Raw genomic sequence first — 19,783 nt, forward strand, 5'->3', positions numbered from 1 at the left:
TACCAGAGTGGTTCTCAAACTTTTGTCACTCGCAGCTCCCTTGGCAAATTCATGGTGCATCTGTGACTCCCCAGAATAATTTAGTAGATATTTTCAGTTATAAAAACACCCCTTTAAAGCATAAATAGCACATAAATCAATACAGTATCACCATATCGCCGCGACGTCCCTGAGAAAGGTTGGGGACGCCCCTAGGAGCCGCAACGCACACTTTGAGAAACACCGCGCGCTTTAAACGTTCCTTCACTATTTCTTCACTCGACCGGGAGCCATTGAAAAAGCAGCGCTTCAGGTATATAGATCATAGCGGCTATTACGGCCCGATTAGGACATTGTGAACTGAATACGAAAATTTTTTTCAATATAAGGGAGCTCCTAAAATAGTCTTGCAGATTGATAACGATAACTTACGAGGGGGAAAAATGAGTCTGGTTCAACCTTGGTTTCAGAATGTGCAAAAATGAAAAAAAACTTTCGACGAAAAAAAAATTGATATAGCAAAATCTCTCCTGATGATAACGAATTATTTCACATTTTATGATATTGGTCAGTTCTGTACTTAACGAAAGTGATAACAATACCTGAATTATAATATTACCCGTGATTCACATAAGCAGCCAGCGCCTACTGTATAACAATGATATTGCAAAACGACATTTTGATTTCTGATCTAAACCGTAAACGTACAACTCTGGTCGTTCTGAGATTATTATTATGAATGATCATGAATGGCATTTCTTTTTTTTTCAAAGAATGACCAGATTTTATGTGATACAGGGTATTGTTCTACTGCTCATTGATGATGAATTCTTGTGATTATATCGTCGATAAAGAAGGATACGGGCCACGGAAATGAGAATTATATAGGTTATCAAAAAGCAATCAACATTATTATTATGATAAACTGTGCGTAGCTATTACAATTTACGCATGCATAGTTAATCATCATCAAAATCTCTTTTTCCATCTACAATATATGTATCTACTAAAACCCATTCATTGTACACTTTGTAATGCATATTTTATAACATAATTTTGTGAATAATAATAGTTGCACCCTATTATGTAATTTATTCTACGCCCGAGTAAGCGGAGATTTTTATTCTTTATCAAAAGGGAAAGGATATTCATGAATGTTATTTTTTCCCCCATGTTGTATTGTCAAATTTTAAAGATTATTGATTGTGAAATATTTTTCAATATTTAAATGGCATTGACTGAAAATCGAGGGGAAGAAACCAAAAAACACTTGACTCGTGTGTGAATATCAGAAATCTGTGAGTAATATGTTTGGTCAGTAGCGTATTTACAGGGGGCTCCGCGGGCTATAGCCCAGGGCGACAAGTTTAGAGGGGCTGAAAATTTGAGGAATGAGTAGCCAAAAAATTTAGTAGAATGGGAGGGCAGCTAAATTTGTGTATTTTTATGACCCTAAATAAATCCTCCTCTACCGAGACAGTAAGAGACTAGGTCAGTGAGGGACCGAAAATGTGACGTAGAGAGTTTGCAAGCACGTGAGTGAGGAAAAGAGTGACTTGTAGAGTGAGCAAGCATGTGAGTGAACAAAATGGTGGCTTACAGAGTGAGGGACCGGGTCAGTGAGTGACCTAGAGCGTGTGCAAGCATGTGAATGACCAAAAAAATCGACATAGAGCATAAACGTGTAAATGATCAAAAGAATGGCCTATAAAGCAAGAAACCATGTCAGCGCGCGAAAAAAAAGTGGCCCGGGAATGTGCAAGTGTGTGAGTGACCAAAACAGCGTGCAAGCATAAGCATGTAAGTGACCAAAACAGTGTGCAAGCATGTGAGTGACCAAAACAGTGTGCAAGCATGTGAGTGACTAAAAGAGTGACTTAGAGAGTATGTGAGTATGCGAGTGATAAAAAGAATGAATTAGAGACACAGGTGTACTTGCAGGAGTAGGGGGGGGGAAGACCAAGCGGGTATAGCACAGGGAGGCGAATTTGAGGAATGAGTGGTCAAAAAATTTGACTAGAGTGGATGAGGGGCGGCAAAACCAAAAATGCCCCGTGTTTGATGAGTAATTTTTACCAAACATAAGATTGTTTTGGGTGTATAATCATGATCATCGTGAATGAATACTCTGCTTTTGCTTATTATTATAATTATTTTCCATACTGTTTTCTTCGCGGTTTTTCTTCGTATAAGATGCATCTGCAAGTAAAAATATCGTTAGTAGTCACGAAAGAGCGCAATTTTTTTGTTATATTTGGCTTGACGCCAATATCGATGTTCCAAGGACATTGGCCTCTGTCCGTACCGTTTGCATTCGGTGAGCAGACGATATAATTGATACTCCATTTTGAATATATTTCTCTTTTAATCAGTTGGTTTTCACAAGTGTGCTTGCAGAGACAATAGGAATTTTCTTTGACGTTTCTAGGAGGCACATGTTGAATCAATCTCACCTTGTGTGTATAATTAAAGTTTTCTTCATAAATATTCATCACTGATTTTCTGAATATTATTCCCGATGGTAAAAAAAAAAACACGAATAGAATGCTCGGTTTTTCATTCTGAAAAAGGTGTCTTTGTTTTCTTTTAAAGCAGAGCCGCCCTTATTAGGGGGAGTGCGGCAGGTGCTGTCGCACTGGGTTCCGTGTTTTGGGAGGGACCACACTTGCAGTAATAATATAATTCCTTTCAGAAATTCTGGAATTTCTGGAGTTTCATCTAGAAAGAAATAATTCTGGAATTTTCTGCATTTTCATTATTTTTGGAATTCTGAATTTTCCGCATTTTCATTATTTTTGGAATTCTGAATTTTCATCAATTTTTGGAATTCTGAATTTTCATCAATTTTTGGAATTCTGAATTTTCATCAATTTTTGGAATTCTGAATTTTCATCAATTTTTGGAATTCTGAATTTTCATCAATTTTTGGAATTCTGAATTTTCATCAATTTTTGGAATTCTGAATTTTCATCAATTTTTGGAATTCTGAATTTTCATCAATTTTTGGAATTCTGAATTTTCATCAATTTTTGGAATTCTGAATTTTCATCAATTTTTGGAATTCTGAATTTTCATCAATTTTTGGAATTCTGAATTTTCATCAATTTCTGGAATTCTGAATTTTCATCAATTTCTGGAATTGTTTCTTTCATTTATTCTGAGTTTTCATCTTTTGGAATTATTTCTTTCATTTAATGTGAATTTCCATCAGTTTCTGGAATTATTTATGGTGCTGGAATTATTTCTCGCATTTATTCTGAATTTTAATGGACGCTGGAATTGTTTCTTGCATTTATTCTGAATTTTGATGGCCACTAGAATTGTTTCTTGCATTTATTCTGAATTTTGATGGCCACTAGAATTATTTCTTGCATTTATTGTGAATTTCCATCAGTTTCTGAAATTATTTATCGTGCTAGAATTATTTTCTGCATTTATTCTGAATTTTCATTGGTGCTGGGATTTCTTGCATTTATTCCGAATTTTCATAATTTTTATTTTCTAAATTTTCGATTCCCCTCTCCCACAGAATATTCTCCCAATGTATAAAATTCGGGGTGAAATTGACAAAAAAGTTGGTAAATTTTTACCAATTTTTTGAACACACTTTTGTGTGGGTTTCCATTTAATATTGTGCTATTAATGAATTTTTCGTGTCTTTCTAGTTTTTTTCAATTTTTGTATTCTCTCACATTTGCTTTTTTGAACTTCCAAAGCTTGTTTTCGCAAAAATGTCGAGGGAACTGATGGTAATTCTATGCCTTTCTTTGGCTTACCATCATCAGAAACATTTTTGCTTCGTGGGACAATGTGCGGGGTTTCCCCTTGAGAACGACCTCCTCATTTTTCCATTTATTGCATTTTTTCATTTATTGAATTTTTTCATTTATTGCATTTTTCATTTTATGTATTTTTTCATTTTTTTCATTCTCTTCTAATTTTATAATTTCTAGTTATGTGTATACAGCTGTCATGGGTGCTATACTCTGGCTTTTGAAATGTTTTCATTTTGAATTTTTTAACACATTTGGTTTTAAATTCAGTGTTTCTTTTAGAATGTATGTCTTACATATATGTATAAGGGAGCCTCCGCGAAATTGTCAAGACACCTCTGGCCCCGCTATTATTTTCGCACCGGGCCCCGCGTCTGGTAAGCGCGGCCCTATTTTTGAGTGATTCTTCCATTTTTCAGGGGCTTACTTCGTCCTGGACTGGAATATGACATAAGGTTTTGGAGACCATACCTATAGAGGGACATAGACTTGGTTGAGGGAGTGCAGAGAAGAGCCACGCGCGCTCTTGTTGCCACACAAGTCTTGAGCTATGAAGAGAGACTTGATTTTCTGAATATGTTTACACTGGAAAAGAACGATTTTTGTGGATGTTTACAGCCGGGGAGGGATATAATTGAGGTTTTTAATTTTTAGGAATAGATTTTATGAACCACGAGTTAAGTGTAATTTAATTTTTTTCTTTATAGTCATTTGTATTAGTTTTATTTTAGTATGTATTTGTTTTCTCGTGATAATTGCTATCATTTTAGGTTGCTGTATTTTAGTTATTTAGCTGTATTTGATATCCATATTTGTTTTTATGGGCACCTTTTTTTTTCAGCCACCTCGTTGGGTATTTTGCCTATTGTGGCCTTTGTATTTGTATAATTTTACTTACGGATGTTGTTAGTGATAATCCTATGAAATATAATTATTCCATCTTCTTGATTTGATATATTACCATCATGAATCACAAGATTCAAATCATATTCAAGATTTAGAGTTTATAAGATTCTAAGAATAATGGATAACAATGTTAAATTGAAGTTGGTGGAGCTTGAATGGAATTGAATATAGTACACACTTTTTTCAATTATATTTCTTATTATGTCGGCCAGCCCATCATTTGTTCGTAGACTTGATTGATTAGTGGTTATTTGAATGTGAAGTGTTTGCTATAGTCTACTCTTTCATCAACACTATCACTAGATTGCTTGGAGATGCTAGGAAAAAAAACAGGAAAATCATTATAAAAAGTGTCACGATTTTAAGAGAATCCATTCTTCTACACTTCATACTCAGATAGAAATTGAATTTCACGTTGGAGATATTTATACATGTAAGCAAAAATCTGATAAGGATGGTTATAATTATAATCGGAAAATTCAGCGATAGTCCCCACGGTCGAAAGGACGGATGGATTGAGGAATAGCCAACAGTTATGCAAGCAGTATATCTCCGGATTTATGTATATGAATATTATCAAACTTATTATTATTATTTTTTGCAGATGTTTACAGCCTCTTTATGTTTATCGAATCGGAACGCTAAACAAGGATTGCGATAAGCATGTTTAATATTCTGATCGCGTTTTATGGCTGTAGTAAAACAAAAATGAGCAAATAAACTTGATTCGTTGAATAAGAATTAAACTTTTAAATTCACTTTCAACGTTGGTAAACGAACTCAGCCCAAATGGAAAACACAAGAGGAATCATAACAACATCAAATGATATTGACTTTTTCTTTCTCTGCAATCTTCCTATTATCTTATTTTGTTTTTGGAAAAAAAAAGTAAAAACATAGAAATGCAACAATCTTGTTGGAAGGTATAATTATATAATTTATATTCTCTCTCTATCATACTTCTTAGCTAATTAAAAATATATCATAATTGTGAAGGAAACTGTGCTTCTATTAATAATAATCCAATACATATTAAAATGTATTATTGATTGCGATATAATTTTTACACCCCATAGTGTCTGAAAACTGAGCGCATCATGGAAGTACTGGGAATACCGAGCGATCGAAATTATATAACAGATATAGATATTTTGGATATCAGTACGGTACTTCTTCATCATATTTTGTATTTTCCGACGTTTTGTGCCATACAACCACCAGGGTGTCGTAACTATCTTGTTTGCCGTGATGAATTACTGCAACTCTTACAGCAACCGGAAGGTGCGATGCATTCCTTGCAATATATTTTTCGGGAGTTGAAGCACGTTCTTGAGCCAGTTCCAACTGAAGAGGTAAGTGACATTGTACTTTTGTATTCATTTGTTGCGTCGTCGAGTTATGTAGGATTTAATAGTTTGGAAAATGAAAAAAAACATCGCATCTGCAATTTACGTGTCCAATCATAACCGAAAACGAAGTAAAGCCATTTGTTTTTGTCGCATAATGGTCATTTTATGCATATTATGTGCAGTTAGGTCATCACTCTCTACAGGGAATCAAAATAAAGTCGACGATAAATTATTTTAAAACATTTTTGGAATAATTATACTAAGACATCACAAAAGACGAATGAAAGCGTGGAGCATGTATCCATACTTGTAAAAGGTTTAACAATACCACACGTTATTATATTTACAACCAACAGAAAAAGTAGAGCTGTTGGTCACGATTTTAAAAGGGTCATTACACGGGTGGTTATCACGGTCATCACTGGTGATAGTTATCATTATACCAGCAATCATGAAAAAAAATCCCTTTTGCTTTTTTCCCCCCCTTTTATTACGGTTGCGTTATCATTTTTTTCTCTATAAAAATTGAATTCAGAAATTACCGATGCAATATCGTCGAAATTAGAATGGTCAGTAGAACAAAAAACCAAGAAGCCGGGCAAGATAACGAAACAATATGCCTATATGACTTGTATTCGCGAGTATAAATTATTTTGTTCAGGGAAACTGAATTTATAGACATTAGCAAGAATAGACGCGATGAGTGGGTAGTATGAGAAAACGAGTTGTATTCGAATCTATGTCACGTTGAGGATCATCTTCTGTATAAGCGTGTAAATATCATCTCAAACTATAGGTCAGAAATGGTAAAAAGAGCCCGTGTTTCGAGCTAATAATAGAAACAGGTATTCCGTTCGAATTTGGGTCATATTTGCGGCTGCATTCGTTTTTCTTTCAACTTGACACGTGTTATTGAAACTGTTGCATCTCTTCACTCTTCCTTTCAGGTTTCAAGACAAAATCATTACGATTTTTTTCACCGTTGTATCATTATTTGAACAGCTGAACTTCCCGAATTCCTCGTCTGTATATAATTTATATGGTCGAATGTTTCCGGACACCTACATATTGAAAATAAGGAACATCATTCCCATGCGCCACGGAACCAATTTAAAATAGTGTGAAAGGATGTAAACACATGTACTGCCATCATTAGAGTGTGTGCAACGTAAAATAGGAGGAAAACTGAGCGAGAATAAGAATTATTGGATGTCACCGTTGTGGAAAATATTTTCGGCATTGTTACACGTACCTCGCTCGACCGTCAGTGATGCCATAATTAAATGAAAGAGAGTAGGGCACTCTCTACGACTGCTCAACCAAGACCTTTGACTCATAGGGTTCGTAGAGAGAGTGGTGAAAAGGTTTGAAAAGAAAAACTGCGTGGAATCTGCTGTAAACAACCATAATGAGCGAGATGCCTTCGGGTGCAGTGACGTCAGTAAGATGACCATTCGTCATGAGCTTTGAACCATTGATTTTCATGGCCGATTAGCCGCGTAAAGACCACTTACAAATAGCTTATTATTTGGTAATGTGATTATTCTGTGAAATTATATAACAACTTGACGATGTTGTCGTCAACTCTAGCCCGTTTACATGTTCAATATTGCGGTAGCATTGTGAGTTTTGCCACCCGCTCGACAACTTTTTTCCCTCGTAGGGAAAGAGGAGGAAATGTTTACATCCTCTTCTACGTCGATTTTGGTGGTGCATATATCTTTCCCATAATCCTTTGCGATTTTTCCCTTATTGCGGAGTGAAGAAAACTGCATTTTTCATTTTGGATCCGTTCAAGTATTACTTCAAAAGATTTTTAGCCATTTTTGTGTCCCTCCCCCGTCTGCAAAATTTCGTCAGCTCTGCTGTCTACCTCTTAACGCATATTGGGATCAGAAACGTAAGGGGGGGGGGGGGAAACACGATCCTCCTATGCCGCCCCCCCCCCCCCCCATGATGTAACATTTATTTTTTTTTGACGCAAAAGATATTTACAAAAATTAAATTTTCTGAAGAAAATACCTTTATATTTTATATTAATGAATTTCTGTTAACTTCAATGCTATTTGAAGGCTAAGAACTCAAAATTCCTCTTTAAGAAATTCATTGCAACCCATCCTCTAAGCTATATGTGCAAAACCCATGGCCCGCGGGCCAAATATGGCCAACAGAGTTATCTGATGTGGCCCACCACCTCAAACCTAATTTTGTAAAAATTTAAATTTACAGATTGCTTAAGTGGCCTGTGGCACAACTCCATAGCATTTAAGCGGCCCGTGACATATTTTCAGATCACTTAAGTAGGCCTGTGGCACATTCACAGATCACTTGAATGACCCGCAGCACTATTCTAAAACACTTAAGCGGTCTGTGGCACATTTAGAGATCCTTTAAGCTACATGTGGCACAGTTCTAGAGCATTTAAACGGCCCGCAGTGCAGTTCTACACCACTCTGATGATAGTTCAGGTGCTCAAAAACTAGGGAAAGGTTTTTCTCGTTTTTGGCACACCGAGTAAGAGGCCATTAAGAATATTTCATATTTTTATAAAGGGTTTTTCATGACGTAAGCATCAGTCAACCCCCCCCCCCATCAAAAGTCGTCAAACCCGAAACCTCCCTTCCCCCCACCAATGTTGACGTAATAGTTGAATGACCCCTTTCCATGTAAACGGAGCTTGTGTGTGGAGCATTGTCAAAGCTTAATTTCTTAATACAGCTTTGAGTATTGTTCCCACAAGAGGTTGTTTCCATCTGGGCTTAAGCAGAGTTTAATTTTTTTTATTATTAATAAATAATAAATAAATTTATACACTAAATTTATTTTAAATCAATATAGAGGCTCCGACGAAATCGTGGCCAAGAGGTTTGTTCCAGAATGCGAGAGCCCTGCTATGACTCGACGAATCACGCTTCATTTGGTTGTTCGATTGGCGAGTGAAGGTTTTATGAATGAAGAAGAATGGTGTTTACAAGACTGCATTTAACTTCAGATAGTTTAGTGATGGAGACGTAATGATATGGGTGCTCTTTCTCGGTCTTCAGCTTGTCCCGTTGATTCTTTTTTAGGGTACTGTGGACACCGAGGCTTATTTTGACATTTTATATGATTATATACTGCTTCCCACATTATGGTAACTAATAGTGAGAGCTCATTTTTATTCCGTCCCGATATAGTTCCTGTCCACGCATCACGGCTGGTTTGATAATAATGATGTTAAGGAATTGGTCTTGCCTGCGCAGTCTGAATCCCAATTCCATTAATCGTCAATGATGAATTGAAACGTCAATTGCGAGCAAGGCCACACTGACCACAGTTTTTGTGCAAGTATGCATTTCAATTGCAACGTACTAAAAATTGGTGATGACCTTCCTGATAGAGTGGCGAGTGTTGTTGCATAGAAATTATGTGCAGAAAACTTAATCGAATGTGTCGATGAATCGCTGGCTCGTTGTCAAGTTCGAATTTTGAAAATTATTGCGCATAAACACCAATCGTGATAACGGAAGAATATAAAGGATATGCAAAAATAAGTTAATTATTGCTTGCACGTGTGACTTGTAAAAAGTTCGAGGACCTCCTTCAAGTTCATGCTACGACGAACATGCCTTGAAGCGTCTGTCAAACTTATGGGTCACGCCTAGTCGACGTTGACTCAAGTTGGATGGAATAATATTCTTTTGTCCGAAATATGCATTTTTTCCCCTAAGCAACATGTCTGTATGATCAAATTTAAAAAGAAATAAGATGATGGATTTATGATAATGAAAACACTCATTAGAATCTTCATTCAAAACTTTTACACACATAAATCATCACGTGTCATAATGTAAAAAATATAATACAAAGCTGAAAAATGAGGCCGCATCCAGAATTCAATCTTAAGAAGAAATTACTGTTTACTAACAGTAAGAAATGTTCGTTCATTGTTAACTGGTATAATAAGAAGAATATATTACAACCATTGTGTGAATTTGTTCTCACACACATATATATGACTCGTTTCTTTGAATTAACCCCGTTGAACTATCCGCATTTCAGTTTACATTTATTCATCCTTTAATTGGCAAGCATTTAAATATCCTCAAGAGAAAATTTTTGAGGGGGCTATATCAAGGCCGTAACTAGGATTTTTCCGCCTGGGGACAAACATGATTCAGCCGCCCGGGGCAAACATTATTTTACTGCCCTTTAAAATTCGATAATTCTATAACGGTGTTCTTTGTTTCCACCTAAAACTGCCACCTTTAAATTTTTCCGCCCGGAGCAGTTGCCACCACTGCAACCCTCTAGTTCCATCCCTGGGCTACATTAAGCAAATGAGATACCCTGAATGCTGTTAGATGACAAAAGAGAAATATATTGTCGACGTTAAAAAAAAAATAGGTTGTTGCACTTTAGGGAACACGCTGTATTTATATGATTTACGTAGATTTGAGTAGTATAAAAATGTCATTTATTGTTTGCCAACTTACTTTTTTGACATTGTTGAAGATTGTATCTCTCACCTACATATGGTATTTCTCTCCAAAATGCACGGGTCAAAAATCGTTCCTGCTTTGCTTGTCAAGAAATAGAGACGTGTGTAGCTTTGAGCCACACCCACGTTCTGCCGGCAATTACAGAAACTTCATAAACAGCTCACATGTAAAGATCAAATGTTTAGGAATTGCTTAGAAGCATCAATGCCAAAACAAGCTCAAAATATAAAATTCCTTTTACACTGCTAAATAACGGGTTAAGGTACACAATCAATTAGACAATCGTAATTGCATTGAATTTAATTTAACTGCTTTTGAAGCAACCGATGAAAATGAATTTATCTTTGGAGGTGAAAGAAAAAAAAATCTTTTCCGCTATTCTTTCCATTAACTTAGTTAATGGAAAGCAATGTTGGAACGTGATCGATATAGGAACGAAGTATTACCCTAGTCTTGTAATGTATGTCCGGTTTCTTGGCAACCGAATGTACTTCCGCATTTGGAAGAAGCGGCCTTTATTTCATAACTGATTATTCCTCATCTTGAGTTGCTGTCTGGTCTTTCACCTCTGAATTAGACGGAGTAACCTGTCTTTTCTGTGCATGCGTGTATCGCTATTTTTGGATTTCATAAAAATTTAGTTTCCCTCACACTGAACTATATCCAACGCATACGTGGTACTGCATTTCCAAGATTATGTTTTATCGTGATAAATACGAGACATTGGGATAGTCAGATGTAAGAAAATGCGGGACATTTCCAATTGTTGTTTAAACTGCCAAAGTAGGCTAATCGTCAAAAAATTAAATACTGTATTTATATTTGTAGTTAGGATGTGATACAAATGATCATTAATAGGCTGAAAAGAGATAAAACTGGTGCCGCGACGCGTTGGAACATCAGAGGGTGCCGCGATTCTCTGCATGTTTGGAGAAAAGTTATACAGTAGAGCCTCTCGATAACGGACAGTCTTTCGACCCAAAATTTTGTCCATCAACAGAGCCGTTAATAGGTAGTAAAACACATTGGAGTCCATTGACATAATTCACAAAGTGTCCGTTAACGGGAGGTGTCCACTAAAGGGGAGTGCCCGTTATGGGAGATGTCCGTTATTTTCTGCCATTCGATTATTTTTCGCGTACCTCTGAATATCCCGCCACGTACTAATGAATCTACTCGTATCACAGGGTTGAAACCACTGGAATAGATGATTACAAAGATGTAATTTGGTAGTGTGAAATTTCACTGCTCTAAGGGATGTTTAGGGGAGAAAAAAAGCAGTGTGCTTGGATTAAAGTTGAAATAGTAAATGGCGGAAACTTTAAGGAATGCTGTGAAGGTTTTCGAGAAGCATGTGACAATGAAACCCTGTAATATCGGATAATAAGTCCGTTTTCCTGCATGGCAATACCTGTTATTACTTTTCTGCTCCAGTGTGTGACTAAAAAAAAGGTTGGAAGTGGGAAGTACTTGAATACCCCTCTTATACTCGTTCATGAGTGTAACTGTGATTTTTTTCTCTCACCAGTTCGAGTACTCATCAAAAGAGCAGTATCTTTTCACTAGAATGCTACTCATATAAACATTATAGCGCTCTTTTAGAAGCATCTACGAAAAAGATGCTGCCACTGATGTTCGGCATCTTTCAAAGTTATGGCAATGGTGCATTGCGTAAGTAGAGCTGGTAAATACATTGAAGAAATATAAAAATCACAGCAGCTGATAAAGTCAATGCATTCACAAGTAAACTTCGTCGAAAAAATTGGAAATTTCCGTCAAGAAATCAAGGCATACCAACAAAATTTTGCACGTATATTGATTGGAATTACGATAGATAAATTGGAATGAAAACGAGTCCCCAAGAACACTGATGAGATCAATTAATGTGTTTTTAGAAGAGATTTCTTGTATCGTTAATATTGACATGGAACATTTTCAAAGTTTTCCTTACTTTACATAGTTACAAGAAATTCACCAAAAACGAACTTAAAATTGGAAGATATTAACAAATTTTAGCATATATTTCTACTTAAAATTAGCCTGGTATATATATTCACATTTATTTCTTAAAAAGGATTCATTACTGTATCAAAATCGTTGAATAATAACATCTTTTAAAGGCCGCAACTAGATGCTTGGTCATCCGAGGCAAGCACGCATTTTTGCCCCCCCCCCCGTAATGTTGAAGAGAAAGTTTAAGGATGAAATTTGCGGCCCTCTGGTCCTGCACCCGAGGCACCCGACCTTCCTGCTCCCCCCCCCCCCTCAGTTGCGACCCTGATCGATCACATTTCAAGCCCATTCAACCTTCCGATTTTTAAAGAGCTTTCCTGCATCACACGATATGTTAGAATAGCACGTGTAACTGACAAGCCGCAAATTGCTCTGTTTCGGAATTACGTTAATGACTATTTCAACAGAAGCTTAACGATAATCAGTTTGCGCTTATAACCAAATTTAACAATCAGCCTTGAAATTATATGGGTATCATACCAAGGAATTGAACGTGAAGAAAAAAAAATCGAAGGTTTTTCGCGAATGTAGAAAGTGAAAGTGTGAAGGATCTAGTGAAAGGTCTGTGACCCATTTCTGACACAGATTCAAGCTGTCTGCCCAGAGATGCCATATTATTCCTAATTTTAATAGATTCGTCCGTAACAGTGAAAGTGGTTTTTCGACTCTCTCGTTACAAAAGGGAAATAAAAATAAATAAAGGACTTTTTCTTGTATTCTTGATATAACAGTGGATGGATGATCCTTGAACTACAAAAGAGAAATGATCAGCGGATGAACAGCCGCTTTGTAGATCAAGGTTGAATAGGCGAAACTAACTCAATGCTTCTAGTGATAACTGCCCAAGACATCACCGCGAGACGACGCCTTAACAAGGTGTTGGTTTATTAGTTCTATAAGGTTTTTAACTGTTGACTTCTCTTGTTATATGAGTATACAACTTTATATAGCTGTATTTTTCTATTATTCATATATACGGGATGATTCTAAATTTATGGGACAAAGATTAAGATGAGGATATTAGAACAACTAAACAAGAGCATTATTTGATCATAGAATGTGTGGTCGAATCGCAATAGCAAAGGTGGTAAAGGATGTTTTTAGAGAGTGCACAGCAGCACTTCAGCAAAAACAAACATATCTTCATGACGAATTTGTTGCAATATGAGCTATCAACCGTTCGAGGGTGCATATACACCTTCGGATTGGATTGGAGTTTGTTTTTTATTCGTGCAAGGACCATCAAAGTCATGCTGCGCCAACCAATGATCAACCGGTATAGTGACTTGTGGTATAAGTTGCGTTACTGAGGTTGCGCCATGACAAGACCTACCACATTACAATACCCTGCACACCTCGAATGGTTAATTGCACTTATTGCAGCAAATCCATCAGAAAAATAGGATATATTTGCTTTTGGTGAAGTGCTGTTCTCTGCACTCTTTAAAAAAAACACCCTCTATCACTGAGAAATTGAATTTTCTGGATGTTATGCCGAAACTGATATTTGGAAAGAAAAGTGATTTGTCTCCTCCGGGAATCGAACCCAGGTCCCCTTGCATACCGGGCAAGTGCGCTAACCAATAGCGAACGAACCCTAAGAGCGCTAACCCTTGCAGACAAATGCCACTTGCAAAATAAATTATAAATTACACATCTGACGTCTACAGGTTATATTTGATTACAGTCAAGACTGGCCCAATACTTTCGAAGGTTGGTCATGGGCAATTAGTGGCCTTCTATCTCTAGGAGGTGCTGATTCGAACCCGAGGACCTTGACGGTAACCTTTATAGTGGAAGACGAGCATCTTACCACCGCGCCACTCGGGTGCTAATGTTGGAGGCTAGAAGGTATTGGAAGGCTGGTTGAGTACATTCCAGCTTCCAACCCGATCTTCCAATCCATCTGGTCACACATTGGTGGAAGAACACCAATAATCACAACACGCGTTACCGTCTTATTTCCTTGGAGGGTGTTCTGGAAGCAAATATTTGCGAATGACTATTGGACTACGCTGAACCAGCGTGTAGCCAGACTATGCCGCTGTTGCATCAGGGGAAGGCAAATATTGGAAGCAAATATTTACGAATGACTATTGGGCCAGGCTTGACATGAGTGTGTTTTGGTCTAAATTGCAAGTGTATTTCCATGATCAACGATTGGAAGGTTAAAGGACTTCACTTTGCACTTAACAGAAAGTTTCACTGTAGGTGTAGTTCTCGACTAGGACTTCACTAACCGTACACAATCAGAGGCGTATTTACAGGGGGTGAGCGGGCTATAGTCCCGGCTGGAAAGTTCAGAGGGGCTGCAAAGTTTAGTAATTAGTGGTCAATAACATAAAATTATCAAATTAGAGAGGGAGAAGGGCAGAAAAATTTGAGTAGCCCAAAAGCGGCAAATCCATATATCCACTTCTGTATACAATCCGTATTATAAGTATTGGCAGGGGCGGCTCGAGCTGTCATGCTGAACGGGTGCACAGCCTCGATGTTCCGCCCCAAAAGACGACGCTGATGGGAGGCGAAATGGGCTTTAGCCCAGAGGACTCAGAAACAAAATATTTTATCCGTCCAAAGCCACACATCAATGTTTACCCAACAAAATTCGCTTAACCAGCTATGGAAGTTCAAAATTCTACTGAATCATTTCATTATTCTTCAAATTGTCCTGATAACTTTTTCCACACTACATATCCTAACTCCTAAGCAATCAGATTTTCCTTCCCCCCCCCCCCCCACTTTTTTTTGGGGTTGAATTTTTGAATTAATCTCGAATCCCCCACTCAGAGTTGAACCTTGTTAACGCCAAAATACTTACTCTGAAGTTCTCATGGCAGAAACTAGGGGGAGTGAAAGGGGGTTCTGGTACTCTGAGTCCTGGACAAGCAAGAACCCGAATTCTCTCTTTGCCTTTATTTGACCGCTCTTGAGAAATTACTGGGCGAGAGGAGGGCTCCAAAATCGTAGACTTGAAACTCTGGGGGGGGGGTGTACGATGATGATTGCTGGGGAGGCATGATGATGATGTCATTTCATATATGTGCGCGTATATATTAGATCAGGCCACTCCACCTCTGACGCTGGGGAGCGGGTGTAGTAATTCCCCCCCCCCCTCCATATGTCCGCCCATCTCCAAAATGCACTCAGGCCCCTTGTGATAGTCCATTGCTGTTTCAGGTATTACAGCCCCAACCCCCGTCTGTCCCCTCAATTTTCCTCAGTATCTTCGTTGTCGAAATATGGCTCAGAAGAATAATAACGCTGGTGTCTTGTGAGTTTTTATTGTTCAAAATTTTAAAAATTTATGTGTATGAACAAAAGCCTACGCTGCAGCCTGAGTGTACCGCACCCCTTGCACACTTGGTTAAGCCGCCCCTGAGTATTAGAATAAATTATGTGCCATCTATTAGGAATATCATTATTCTTACCTACTATGTGGTAGTCTTTGCCACAAAAAAAATGAGCTTGAATTTACTCAGAAGTACGAAAGACTACAAAATACTGTACGTATCTTGAGACTAGCACGTTGTCTCGAAGATCGGAAATAATCGATCGAAATTACCCTGTATCAGTTTTGAGAGTGAAAATACAGTGTGTAACAAAATAAAAAAAATATAAATTTTCGTACGGTCCCTCTGTTGTTTAACTTCCATTTAAAACATTGTTGCCCTGTCTCTCCCGAGGCCAACAAAATAAATTCCGAGTTTGTAAGTGGAATATTAACTGAGATATTCGAATTCAAAAATTGGAGGAAAGTTCGGAAAAGACAGCATAAATTGCGGGAAAGGAGCGTTGTTCGTTAGCTCTTGCTGTTCTTTCCCAAATTTTCTTCGATTTGTGAATTCAAATATATTATTAGTGAATTAGTGTGACTGCACTTAGAAACATGGAATTTGTTTTTGTTAGCCTCGAGAGAGACAGGGCAACAACTTTCTAATTGAAAATTAGAGGATCGGGGACCATACAAAAATTTAAATTTTGTAACTTTTTTTATTGATAATTTTTTTTTTGAACGGCATTGAAGATAATGGGCGATATCATTTGCGCGAAATTTAAATATCCAGTTGAAAGTTGTCTCCAAAACCAACGGTTCAAGAAATATCCATTGGACAACGATAAGAAAACACCCTATAAAATTTAGACTTTTTATCACACTGTATTTTCGCTCTCAATACTGGTGCAGGGTAATTTTTGAACGCCTTTTGAGCATTTTTGCAACTGAAACTATACCTCTACGACGGACGGTTGATGAGATAAAGGCCGCATTTTCACTTGCAAGACACTGTATACGACGTAGTGTCATTCACAAGATTGGACATAAGTTTTATCTTTTATTTTTCATATATAAACGAATCCTTCTGTTGCGACTTCATAGTCATTCTTATTTTTTCTTATTTGTTGTGTTCCAGTGTTTCAGTGCCAAAAGTGTTCTCATGGAATCAAGAAATTTTTCATCTGATTTAGTGTTAGTGCATGACAATACTATTGCCAACGTTATGCGCCATGTCATGTTGGGTGAGTGTGATTTCACAAGTACCGTAATTATTTAAGAAATTTAGTCAGAGAGATGTCAATCATTTATTCATTTTTTCGTATTACAATGCACCCTCACAAGCGAAAATTAGATTTAGAACATATCGTTTGAAAAATATTTTATAATGAACTTAAATTTCTGTTATTGTAGCTAAAGACTACTAAAACAAAAAAAAAAACCACGGAAATATCCTAAAATAAACCACTAGCTAACGGCCGGATCTTACCAATACCAATACCATGAGTGGTGCTACGGGGTTCCAGTCGTTGCTGTAGTAGCAACGCATACCCCCTTCATTTAGTACCGCCATCTGCTAGCGTTGTTTGCGTATAGCCATTGCGTTTTGTGCAGACTTTTTTAAAAAGGGTGCTCCGTTTTCTCAAGGAGCTGGCGCCCTGACGGGCTTTTCATGAGCATGTTTTACGTTTGTTCTCGCCGGGTTCCTGACGCGCTTTCCTCTTACAGGGGCTGGACCGTGTATCTAGCTACGATTATTTTCTTTGACGTTTTTACAAACCGGCCGGATCTTGAATCCTGTGGCCCCAGAAAGCGCCAATCGAAAGGGGATGATTTTTTAGGGCGCCAACTGAAGGGGAAAGGTCAAATCAGGGTCAAAAAAAGTTTTAATAATCAAAATATCATTTGCTGGCACTCGAGAAATTTGGCATACCTCGAGAACTACTATTTGCGAAAAAGCTAAGCTTTTCAAGTCGAGGAAGAATCTGTGATCAATATTTGAAGTTTGGTTTTTCAAAAATAGATGGCAGCACCAGAACAAAAAGATGCGCGAAATTTAAATATACAGTGCCCCATAAATTCGATACCACATCCGAAGGCTGAGAAAGGAGAACGTCTGCGCACGTATCATTCGTGACGTCACTTATCTCGATTTCCGCAATAGATGGCGCCACTATTCCAACCAATAAAACCGGCCACAATACAGTGATGGTAACTCATGGGAAATTCCACATGTTCATGGGAAAAATTGGACAAACTTTGCCCAAGTGGGGATATTTCGTAGCATTTGTGGGAAATTTTGCGAGTTCATCAAACAAAAGAATTTTTTGAAAAAAATAAAAATTATAATGCAATGCAAAATACTTTTTCTAATACAATAATAATTATGCAGGGCTTTTGGCAATACTTTTCTATTGTAAAATACTTGATTACGTATTTTTCCCGCTACATGGCCGCACTATTTTCGGAATGCGTGAGAAAAATCTAGTCAAAAGTAGGCTGACCATATTTTTTCGAGAGAAATACGGGACAACGGGATTCCAAATACGGGAAAATACGGGACATCGCCAATTATTGCCATAAACGACGCCAAAACCAGACAAAGTTGCCAAATATTGTTGAAATCACTAAAAATCACAATGGCGGGAAATGATGCATTACAAATGTATTCCATGGAAAAAAAACGTTCACCATGGTGAATGTGGGAGATTATTATTCTCATATATAGTTGTAATTATCATAAAATTATTTATAAGTTGAAAAATAATATCAATCTTTGACTTCAATAAAGAATAAAAATTCAAGTAGGCTGCGTGTAAAATACGAGAAAAACCGGGACACTTTTTCCAAAATTTCGGGACGACCAAAAAGACAGAAAATACCGGGACTGTCCCGGGAACGGGACGTATGGTCACCCTAGTCAAAAGGGAAATTTTGCTGGAAGAGGTTACCATCACTGCCACAATACAATAATTTTTCCCAACTAAAACAGAACCACTAAAAAAAGTAGAAACAGAAAAAATTCAGAAACTTCGACGGCTATTTGTGAATGAAAAAAAACAAAAACGCTTGAGTTTCCCAAAATTCACGCAAGATTTGAATTTTGCGCCATTTGTGCGGTAGTGTCCAGGGAATATCAATTCTTTTTTTTTGGGGGGGGGGGTCAACATCCCACGACCACCCACGCCTTGAAAAAGGAAATTGAGCGCTGTATCAACGAAATTCAGCCACATTTATGCAAAACGGTCATGGAAAATTTCAACAAAAGATTACGTATGTGCCAGCAAAGCCGTGGAGGCCATTTACCCGATATGCTTCATACATACCCTATACTGTATACTTTATGAATCAATAGAAAATTTACAATTTTTAATTATGAACCTGTGTTTTCTATCAAAATTACTTCTTGCGTGAATTTTGGGACACTCTTTATAATGAAGAAATATATGTTTCAAAGTGGAGAAAAGAATAATTTCCCCAGAAAAAATGAAAAGTAATTCCTCCTAAAAGAGAACGGTTGGTAACCCTAGATATACGCATGGAAGGAGAGGGAGTTATTCAATTCATATATATGCAAAAACATTTGATCAGTCGGCTCCGTTATTGACACTATACGTATCTCCGCCACATGGCCCCTATATCCTGGAGCAGGGCCCCTGGGCTGGGTTCTTTTGCGGGCCTCCCGGTTGCGGGGGCCACACTCCACCAATGGTAAATACAGTACACTCTCGCAAATCCGGCACATATCAGACCAGGGTACGCCGGATTACTGGAAGTCAATTGAAAAAGCCTATTTAAATGATACAGTATAAACTTCTGCGCAAAGACATCCAGTAACATGTTTTGTCTTCTACGCTCGAAGAAAAACCGCCTAAAAAACGACGGATTACTGGACGGGCCGGATTATCGAGAGTCTATTGTAGTTTAAAACTTCATAAAAATTGAAGGAATTAGTATATTTGAATGTGGTTTGCAAAAAACTGTCCTCACGAAGGAGGATTTTTTTTT

The 19,783-nt window shown here is 37.5% G+C and overlaps 1 protein-coding gene across 1 annotated transcript in view; it reads left to right on the top strand.

Annotated features, from left to right (window-relative positions):
- Positions 1-19,783, top strand: part of LOC149065716 (uncharacterized) — a 50,578-nt gene that overhangs the window by 16,821 nt on the left and 13,974 nt on the right. Inside the window, exons 2-3 of the mRNA XM_089253694.1 lie at positions 5,735-6,010; positions 16,914-17,019. Of these exons, the coding sequence (XP_089109820.1) occupies positions 5,735-6,010; positions 16,914-17,019 (382 nt within the window). The remainder of the gene's footprint in view (positions 1-5,734; positions 6,011-16,913; positions 17,020-19,783) is intronic.

The sequence above is a fragment of the Pholcus phalangioides genome, unplaced genomic scaffold (assembly GCF_987345545.1).
Source record: "Pholcus phalangioides strain wild (caught in Gottingen) unplaced genomic scaffold, Ppha-v1.0 ptg000039l_1, whole genome shotgun sequence".
Classification (NCBI taxonomy): Eukaryota; Metazoa; Arthropoda; class Arachnida; order Araneae; family Pholcidae; genus Pholcus; species Pholcus phalangioides.